General features: G+C 37.1%; 1 protein-coding gene across 1 annotated transcript; it reads left to right on the forward strand.

Annotated features, from left to right (window-relative positions):
- The first annotated feature begins 5,683 nt into the window (after positions 1-5,683).
- LOC137965857 (endoglucanase 9-like) lies at positions 5,684-10,636 on the forward strand. Its single transcript, XM_068812225.1, has 6 exons — positions 5,684-6,553; positions 7,801-8,108; positions 8,560-9,015; positions 9,237-9,372; positions 9,447-9,619; positions 9,931-10,636. Exons 1-6 carry the CDS (start codon positions 6,172-6,174, stop codon positions 10,330-10,332), a joined length of 1,857 nt encoding a protein of 618 aa, XP_068668326.1. The 5' UTR covers positions 5,684-6,171; the 3' UTR covers positions 10,333-10,636.
- The last annotated feature ends 511 nt before the right edge of the window (positions 10,637-11,147 follow it).

Genomic DNA, 11,147 nt, shown 5'->3' on the forward strand with positions numbered 1-11,147 from the left:
TGCATTGTCCTCCAGCTTCCAAACTTCTAGCATCTGGGTTCGTTCACCGGATTCATGGGCTCTGATGAAATAGAGGAAGCCGTCGATTACCATCAAGTACAGTTTCATTCTTTGTCATCTCCGGCAGCTTGATGGGAACGAATCTCTTTTCGTCAATCTCCAAACACAACAGATTCTCTGCATCACATATTCTCTACAAAAGTCCATTCAAATAAATGGGCAATGGTACAATGATTGCATGTGTTTGGTACTTTTTCATGTACTGTTGTGTACACAATCCACTTTCCAGTTTCAAAGAAAACTTCAATCTCTTGTCTCATGGAGGGATCAAAAACTAAAGCTGTGGGGAGCGGACGGAACAGCCACAGATCTCGTCTCTCTGGAATCTCAATCTATTGCTTCGTAAGAGGGTTACACAGATAGTAATTCATGATTCTGAAATCGCAATAATCAAATAACTTTGAGCAGAGAACTAGCCCATTGCAAGCACTTTCAACAGTAAATTGTTTTTCTTTATAGCAGGGTAAAAACTCGAGACTCAGACCTCCAGATTGGCTTGCGTCTTCTGATAGAGATGCATACTTCCACTGAAAGTTCCTGTGATCACGGAAGAACAAGCCCAGCCTCGTTAACGGTTGCCGTCAACCACTTGCATTCGATATAATACTCATCCAGGTTTTGGACACGCACTTGGCTTTGTAAAGTAACTTGTATGGCAACTGAAGAGGATATCCTCCCACAAATCATTGCATAGAACATCCTCACCAAAGTCTTCCCCCATCGTCTTCGTCGTGTCCTCCGAACAAGGAGTCTCGTTAATGTCTTCGCTGAGAGGTACTGTGATTTCGATTTCGCAAGGGAAGCTTTCCTCCATGGCAACTGCAAGAGATTGAAAAGAAGGAAGACTCAAGCACTCTCGACTTTTTCCCTCAAATTTCAAAGACTGATCAAGGTCCCGTCTCTACTGGGTTAAAATCACCAAACTAACACCTTCTCTTTCCTTCGTAACACGGGGAGCCGCAGAGATACGGAAGGAGAGTGTCCCAAAATTCTCGCACAATTTTCTGGAAAGAAAAGTGAAACCTGGATGATTTTCTGTAGCAGATAATCAATTTGAAAGATCGCAGACGATATATAGTATTACTGGAATTCTTGTTTCATTCCAATTTCCCCACGGTTGCTCCCGTAACGTTGAAGAATTTCTTTTTTGAACCTGCATTCAGGCTGAATTAGTGTTTCAGTTAAACTAAGACTCTTGATGAGTTGTTCTATTCTTATGATTCCTATTTTTACTTGCCTGTTATATCTGGTTTCCTTCCTGCGTTCCTTTCTTTACTTCCCCGTGATTTGTAGGGATTAGTTCTTGCTCCTACGTGACCAACTAGACACATCAGCATTGACTAATCGCCTATATGACACCACGTCACCATCCGCCATCGGATGGAAACATGTACCATGTCATCTGATACTTCATCAATTCCCACGTCAACAGCCACGTCAATCTACATGCATCAGTAATGTCTTAAAAAATTATATTTTTATAAAATTGGGTATTAAAAAAGGGACTTTTAGGACATCACTAACTTGTTAACTTATTTAAATAGGTAAGAGTAATATGTTTAATTAATTAATATACTTATTTTATATTTTATTATTGTAAAAAAATATAATAAAGAGTATACTGATAAATTTAATTTTTAAACTCTAAAATAATTTTTTAAATTATTTTTAATTAATAAAATGCTTTAAATCGATAATAATAGGTGAAGATAATGTGGTTTGCCACTTAATATTTTAAACTGACCTTTGAGGATTTTTATGTCATCTATGATGATGTGACATCTTACATGGGTGATGATGTATTCATTAGTTGCTGATGTGTGTTGATGACTTGGCATCACGTGATGGGTCAAAAGCTGATGTGCCAATTTTGAGAGTATACATGTGTAGTTGACCAGTCAAAGTTGGGTCTTTTTATAATTAAGTTAAAAAATTTTGGTTTTTTATATAATTTTGTTTAAAAATTTAGATAATATCCTTAAAGTCCCTTTATATATAGTTGACCTTTGGGTTTAATTAAGCAAATAATAATACTATTTATTTTATTTTGTTATTTTAATTTCATTAAATAATGAAACAAAAAATAAAATTTATTTTTTAATAATATTTTAGTTATTAACTAAAATATTTTTACTGAATTTCTAATAAATATCTAAAAAATCCAAATTAAAATTTAAAATTGATAACATTAAACAAATTAGTTTTAAAATTATAAATTATCAAATAAAAATAGAAATAAAATTTACCAAGGGATTATAAATTAAAAAACAAAGCATTAACTAATTTAAGCATTAAAACAAAAAAACACTTTAAATTAAATAAGTATAAAATTTTAAAAATAGCTTATTATAAAACATTAAAACATTAATTTTAATCATTAAAATAACCAATTAAATAGTAGTATAAATATTAAACTGTGAAATAAATCTCACTTATGTAAATATTAATACGTTTATATAATATATTTATTAAAATTTCTAACTTTCTAGTTCTCTCGCTGCAGAGAAGAGTTGAGGCAGAGGAAAGAGGCCCTATTTCCGGAATCAGTCGTGGGTGTAAATTGCAGCATATCAAGATCAGAAAATGGGTTTGCCTCTAAATATCATGTTCTAGTGGATCACTCTCGCATCCTTTCTGAAGAGCAGAAATATCGAGAAGGAAAACATGAAACGCAAAACAGGAAAAAACGTTTGTTGGAGATTAAGAAGAAGCACAAAAAGACATGAACAGAACATAAACAAAAGTAGAGAAAGAACTAGGTGAGAAGAGAGAAGTTCGAGCAGTTCTGGGTGTTTGTTAACTATTGAAACCATTTGCTCTAAAAGATTGACCTATTAGAGAAGGCGCAACGTGAATATTAAAGATATCGCACGTGCGACCCGCACAACATGGGGCAACCCCCACAAATTGGGGGACCAAATTCGTCAACACAGATATTGGGGGCAACGGGATTTGAACACACGACCAACCCACTCTAATAACATGTTGAAACCAGTGCTCTGAAAAGTTCGAACCTTGTAGGAAAGCAACCGCACTGATCTTATACAAGGATTGCCCATACAAATAAATATTTCAATATTCCCCACATGGGGAAAAACCCGTGGACGAACTCACCGAAAAAACTCGGGATAAATTCGGTGGGAGCGGGACTCGAACATGGGACCTAGCTACTTTAATACCATATTGAAACCATTTGCTCTAAAAGATCGACCTGTTAGAGAAATCGCAACGTAAATATTAAAGACAGGCAACCAATTCTAACAATAATAGGTGATAAGAGATCAGATTCATGAGGAACCCTTGTCTGCCTGTTTGTTTTGCATAGGCTCCTATTTCCGTTAAAACTCTCAACCAAACGCCCTCTCTCACTCTTGCTCTAGTAGTTCTACCCTCTCATTGTTGTATTTGAATATTACAAAAGTTAGCATATGTTTAAGTATTTTATTTTTATACATTTAATTAAATAAATAAAAGTTAATTTAATTTTTATATATTTATTAATTTAAACAAGTTAAAATCTATCTTAGTTTATTAATAAAAAATAAGTAAAAAAATTAAATTTAATTAAATTTAAAAATAATTTTCTTACGTGCTTTATCCAACGGCTCACTCACAGACACACGAGACAGGCAGACACCAACGGCATCCATTATTACCCGTCCACCTCGGACGTCCGTCGCCGTCGGCGTCCCGATCTGGGCCCGCTGCCGCAGAAACAGACGCTCGGAAAGTCTTTGGAAATTACGGCTCCAGTCCACCGACAGGTTGGTATTTACAGAAAAGTATAATTTTAAATCGATATTTGGTGGACCTCGAATATTCCCTGATTATTTTAATTCGAGCGCGTTGAAGGCTGTTTTTTTACTTTCCAAATTTACCCTTTCCTTAGCCAAAAATGTCGCTCCCGTGTCCCGCCAAGTGCCCCCAGATGGCATCCGGCACCAACTGCAGAGTAACTCGAGAGAAAATCTAAGGGCGTGTACGGGCCGTTCGTGTGGAAAGTCTTACCGTGAGAAGCAACCCTCGTCTCGTCTCTTTCATTAGGGGCGTCAATTTTTATCCGTTTATCTAATTATTATTATTTAATTTAATTAAATAAAAAATCGTATTTTTATTATTTATTAAAAGAGGCAAAATTGAGTAAGAATTATTCCTTATCCATATATATACAATTTGGTAATTTTATATTTTAATTAATATATATTTGAGATAAAACATGAAAAACCAAACTCCTACCCGATCATATCCCCCACAACTCCATCCCTATAAACCCGATTCATCCCTACCCCATTCCATTCCTAACCCATATGGTGAAACCCCAAAACTGAACTTAGGGTTTCGAATCGATTTAGGTTAGGTTCCTATAAAAGCCAACGCGATGCTCACTCCTACTTCTAGGTGAAATCTATGTCAAAGTCATTTTTTTTTAAGTTGTAGGACTTGAAAAAGAAATAGAAAGAGAAAGTTCAACACTATCTTGACCCAACAAATTGTAAAGTTGTATTAAAGATTGATTTTTTTGATAAAAATATTAAAAAAAATACTAACCAACCCTAGAAAATCAAAACCTAAAAAACCTTAACCCCAACCTGATCACATCCCCGCAACTCCATCCGTGTAAACCCGACCTATCCTTACCTTGTTCCAATTCCAATCCCAATCTGAAACCCAATGGTTTTTTTTTCCATCCTCTACCCATAGGTGAAACCCAAAACCTAAACCTAGGGTTTTCAGATTAGTTTAGGTCAGGTTCCCTGTGAAAGCCAAACAAATGCTCTATCTTGACCTAACAATTGTAGAGTTGTATTAAAGATTGATAAAAATATTAAAAACTTTCATGACTTGGACATAGAAGAGTAATAATATGAGTCTAATAATGATAAAAAAAGTAGAATTTAATAACTACTTAGTTTAATAAATGATACTTATACCCTTGAAAGGTTTATTATTTGGGTTGCCATTAAATCTTTAATTTAACACACCCTTGACTAGTGAAAGTACAAATAAGATTCAATTTTACCCAAAAAAGCATTATTATTTGGTCAGACACATTAAACTTGAAGACAAGTATTTATTGTTATTTTTTATTATATTTTACGAGAATTTTTATTTTTGAATTATGTAAATATTTTTTAAAAAAAACTCTTTCTTTAAAAAAATATATTGTGACTAGGATTATCACAGGAAAAGGGGTTACCTATTAACCTACATGCTTTATTTATAATTAATTTTAAAATTTAAATCATATTTTTAATTTTTTATTCTCAATAAAATGATAGAAAATAATTTAATATTATTTAATTAATTTCTCGTGATACTTAATTATAAGTATTGTATTTTTATATATTTTTCCGTAATTTATTAATATATTATTTTTATGTGACAATTGCCAATTTGCTTTTTAGAGTAATGCCCTTATGCCATTTCAACTGATCAGAACTGCATCAATTAATCCAAATACAACTTCAACGGTCCAGATCAAGGAGGATCATCACCAACCATATCATACAAAAAGCCTCTCAGCAGCTTCTCACAGTAAAATGTAGAGATGTCTTGAAGTGGAATCCATAGGAAAATTTATTGGTTGGGTAGACCTCAAGAGTAAGACTGCGTGGAGACGGAAGCCAAGTGGCCAGTGTCGGGCAGCAGCTGTGAAAAAGAGAGCTGCACTTCGCCACCCACTCGCTTTCTCGACGAAACGGAGTAAAGCGAGCTCAGAAAAATCCAGCAGAGAACGCGGAAGAAGGCGATAGATAAAGCAACAGGAGAGATCCTTTTCTTCACCTTCTTCTCCTTTTCCTTCTCCGTGAGAGAGAGAAGGAGCTGGTATAGTTTCTGCTTTTCTGCATTTTTGTGTGGCACCGGAAATATCCAAGCTAGCAGAGATAAGAAGACGAAGAACTGGTTCGTTTTGTGCATTTATCTCTGGCATCGAAAGATCCCGTAGGAGGTAAGAAGAAAAAGGAGGAAGAGCTAGAAGGCAAGAGAACAGGTCCTTTGCTCCACCTTCTCTTTCTGAGAGAGAGAGAATTGCTGGTTCATTTTGTGCATTTTGTTTTGCTCCAGTATCGGAATCCAGATCTTCGGTGTTGTTAGTGAGGGGAAGGCAAGATGAGTATGTACGGGAGGGATCCGTGGGGTGGACCGCTGGAAATACACACCACGGACTCGGCGACGGACGATGACAGGAGCAGGAACCTCCAGGATTTGGATCGGGCGGCGTTGTCGTCGCGACCGCTGGACGAGACGCAGCAGAGTTGGCTGCTGGGGCCGGGAGAGCAGAAGAAGAAGAAGTACGTTGATCTTGGATGTATCATCGTCAGCCGCAAGGTGTTCGTGTGGACTGTCGGTACTATTCTCGTCTGCGGCTTTCTTGCCGGGCTGATTACGCTTATTGTGAAGACCGTGCCGAGGCATCACCATGCGCGGCCGCCGCCGGATAATTACACGCAGGCGCTTCACAAGGCGCTAATGTTCTTCAACGCGCAGAGATGTGAGTCGTTGCTGTTTGCTGCTTTTGCGTCTTTATTGAAGTCTTTTCTGTCTTTAATGTGCTAAGAGGATTTAGAATGCGGAGAAAGATCGATTCTTTGCATTTCTGTCATTCTCTGTGGTGTTTATACCGTAATTGTCCTTTTTTTTCTTTTTCTTTTTTTTAAAATTGGCCATGGATTTCAGTTTTTGCATGCATCTCCGTCTTGCATTTTAGTTCTGTTTAGAAGTCAATCCTCTTTCAGTTGGTGCAAATTCTGCGAGATCCAGGATTTGGGATTCTGGGACATGGTTTTACTTTAACTGCATGATTTTAACATCACTTGGTGACTCAGACCTGTCAGTTGAAGCGTTTGGGTTCTGTTTTCGCTCCCCTTTAATTATTTAGGATAATGTGACCACTGACCGTTATTACTAACAGTGCTTAAAATATGTATATCCAAAACTAGGGATAAGTGATGATTCTGGAAAGAGGTACCGTTTATGAGTACGTTAGTCCATGTTTTTTCAACGAAATGCAGATCGACAGTGCTTCTTTTTTTTCTTTTTTCTGTTTCCCCTTCAAATTGTCAATCAAAGAATCTTTTGTTCTTTGTCTAACTCTCTGTTGATATCTAGTGCCTTCTCATTTGTCTTTTCTCATTGTTCATTTGTGCGTTGGTTCAAGTTTGATTAATTCTAGAAAGCGGTTTGGTTTTGCTCTGTATATTGTATCTCCCTCAACTTGGCCAAAGATTATTCTCCTTGAATCCATGTAATTCTTCGAGATCCTTGAGGTAGGGAGAGGGTGGTGTGGAGTTGTTTTTACTACAAGGGCAGTTAATGTTACAGGACCCTTTTAGATGTTATTCTTTTTCTAGTCTCGGCATTTATTTTCTTTGATTATGATATAACTATTGTTAGTGATGATCGTTAGTATAGGAATATCAGAAACTAGGGCTATGATAATTCTGCCAAGAGCTACTTTTGAATCTCTGTAAATTCTTTTTTTCCTATGAGATGTCATCCTTTGCATTGAGATCACAGAGAATAATCATCTAATGCCTTCTGCTTTGCTTTTCCTGCTTTTTCATTTGATATAATTTTCACATAATTCTATTCTAAAGAAAGTTGTGGATTGCTTTTTGTCAGCCTTGTTTTTTGAAGATTTATGTGTCTTAAGAATTGCCCACTCGGCTTTGGTTAATATGCTGCTCCTGTCAAAGTCTGATCGTGTTCTCTTATTTTCTGTTAATGTTTTATCTGCAGCTGGGCCACTACCAAAGCACAACAATGTTTCATGGAGGGGAAATTCATGCATGAAAGATGGTCTTTCTGATCCTGCTGTACATAGAAATCTTGTTGGGGGTTATTATGATGCTGGTGATGCAATCAAATTCAACTTCCCTGCTTCTTTTGCTATGACTATGCTTAGTTGGAGCGTGATTGAGTACAGTCATAAATATGAAGCTGCTGGGGAGCTCAACCACATCAAGGAGATCATCAAATGGGGAACTGATTACTTTCTCAAAACTTTCAATTCTTCTGCTGACACCATTGATAAGCTGGTTGCACAGGTAAATGTCTTAACTCTGCAGCAGTCACTTTATTTATTCGATCTTTAGTTAGAATCACACTCTTTAAGGGAACCTCCATCCTGATGATAGAGATTTTAGGTGATAAAGTCTACAAGCAAAGCACGTAATCTGCTAATTGAATGTGGATGGATATTCAATGGGAATATGCCGCTTGGACAGGCTAGTAACTCATTGTGGTTGAAAAGCTTTAGGGAATCTGTGTGCCAATGCCTTAAAGTATTGTCCTATGTTTTCATAATCTAATCAGTTATTTTCAGAGAAAATTTTGGCTTCAGGACATATCAACAATATTGGTAAATATTAAATGCCAATCTAGGTGTTTGTAATTAGAGGGTAGTATCCTAGCAGAATTTGATAGTTTGTAAATGTGCTTATCCTACACTTGTTTCTTGTGCTTATCGTTTTTTTTTTTTTTTTTACAATGTGGCAGGTAGGTGTGGGTGACACAACAAAAGGGCCCACCCCAAATGACCACTATTGTTGGCAAAGGCCGGAGGATATTCAATTCGTGCGCCCTGTATATGAATGTCATTCCTGCTCGGATCTTGCCGCTGAGATGGCTGCAGCTTTAGCTTCTGCTTCCATTGTTTTCAAGGATAGCAAAACATACTCTCAGAAACTGGTTCATGGTGCTACTACACTATGGAAGTTTGCAAGGGACCAACGAGGGAGATATAGTCAGGGAAATGAAGCTGAAATTTTCTATAATTCTACTAGTTATTGGGATGAGTTTGTTTGGGGTGCTGCGTGGATGTACTATGCCACTGGAAATTCATCATACCTGCAGTTAGCAACTCACCCCAAGATGGCTAAGCATGCAGGTGCCTTCTGGGGTGGCCCAGACTACGGTGTGCTCAGCTGGGATAACAAGCTTGCTGGTGTGCAAGTAAGTTTGATGGATGCATTGTTCTCTTTTTTAAAATTATTTCAAGTACTACTAAGTCTATGTACTGTTGCATTGCCTGTCCTTTTCGTATATAACTTATGACTTGTGGAGATAGATGTAATCACATGTAGCTCAAAAGCACAAAAAACAGCGAAATTTTTCCATGTGAACTTTGACAATTTTTTCAATGAGCTAACTTGCTAATTTTAACTTATTTTCAGGTTCTTTTAAGTAGGCTGAGGCTGTATTTGAGTCCTGGATATCCTTACGAAGAAATTTTGAGAACTTTTCACAACCAGACCAACATTGTCATGTGTTCCTTCTTGTCAGATTTTAGAAGCTTCAACCGTACAAGAGGTTTGCTAGGCTTCACTTCTGAGTCTTGCATCCCTCTTAATTTACATAGGATGCTGACTATATTCGTTCTGCAGGAGGTTTGATACAGTTGAATCATGGACGGCCTCAGCCACTGCAGTATGTAGTAAATGCAGCATTCCTTGCTTCAGTTTATGCAGATTATCTTGATGCTGCTGATACACCAGGATGGTATTGTGGACCAAATTTCTTCTCCACTGATTATTTGCGGTCGTTCGCCAAGACCCAGGTACACTTTCATTTCAGTACCTGATACATGCTAAAAGTATTAGTTCTTATTATTGTGCAGAATACAAAACTTCTCTCTGAAAGGTGACTCTGCTATTTATGCTTAAACTTGAGCGGTGATATTGGAAAGAGCAGAATATGAACTACTCGGAAATTGGTGATATGACAAATTGGTTCATAAGGCTATTATCCCACATTTATCTGATTATGAATTTATAGAATGCACTTATTTTCAAGATATCTGTATCTGAATTTTGTTCCCTGAGATGTGTGATCAACATTGATTGAAAATTTTTTGCTGCTTTTTATCAGCTGGATTACATTCTGGGTAAAAATCCTCGCCACATGAGCTATGTCGTTGGCTTCGGTCACAAATTTCCAAAGCAAGTTCATCATCGAGGTGCATCAATTCCCAACAAGAAAGGGGTTCACTTGAACTGCAAGGGAGGATGGAAGTGGAGAGACATAAAAAAAGACAATCCCCACGTCATCGTTGGAGCAATGGTGGCAGGCCCCGACCGACACGACGGCTTCCGTGACATTCGCACTAACTACAACTACACAGAACCCACCCTCGCTGGTAACGCAGGGTTAGTAGCTGCCCTCGTGTCCTTGTCAGGTGAGAAGCCGGGAATAGACAAGAACACCATCTTCTCTGCAATTCCTCCCATGTTCCCAACGCCTCCCCCACCGCCTGCCCCATGGAAACCTTGAGTATCTGCTGCTGAACCAGTTTACAGATGATTCGTTTTATTTACTCGGGCGCAAACGATATTCTTGTGAGGTTGCTCTCTTTGTGGCAAGAATGCACAATCGCAGTGGCCGCGTAACAATGTGAAGGCCCAAATGAGGTAACTGAGAATGAAATGTGGTACATAGTTGTTTCACTTTGCCATTTGGTTTTTTTTTTTTTTTTCTCTATTGGAGGTATTTATATACATAGATGAATGAACAACTACACAGAGCGGCTATTCTTTTGAAATAATTGAGAGCTTCATCATCTTCCCAGCTTACTGGAAGAATTTTTTCACTGTATAAAATCATAGGTTTAACAAGAGAGCTTCCGAATTTAATTATCTTTGCAAGTCAATTTGGATTGACTGAAATCATGTCAACTGTGAGAACAAGATTTTCTGAACAAAAATATTTCTACTTATTTATATACCAACTTGTAGAATTATAATCAAATATATCCTAGACAAATTTTACTACAAGTTCATAAAAGTGATATAGATAAGTATTATTCCCCTCGTCACTGTCGACCCCTCCCGCTGTTGTCCCCCCCCCCCCTGCAAGATGATTTCGCACGTGTGAGACTATAATTTGAAAAAAAAAAAATTTCCTTAAACTCTCCTTCTTCATTGCTCTTGAAGAAATTAAAAATACATTTTAGTAGAAATAAGTTTCTAGGGACTATTAGGGTCTCATTTTTTTATAAACATTTTTCTAATTGAAAATTCTTATTAAAAAAATCATATAATTTTCTAAGTAAGATTTTCCTGCCAAGATGGGTTAGAAAACCGTATAGA

The sequence above is a fragment of the Aristolochia californica genome, unplaced genomic scaffold, assembly GCF_029961685.1.
Source record: "Aristolochia californica isolate CCGP_79_NKW_82.1479 unplaced genomic scaffold, dmAriCali1.0.hap1 SCAF_5, whole genome shotgun sequence".
NCBI classification, from domain to species: Eukaryota; Viridiplantae; Streptophyta; class Magnoliopsida; order Piperales; family Aristolochiaceae; genus Aristolochia; species Aristolochia californica.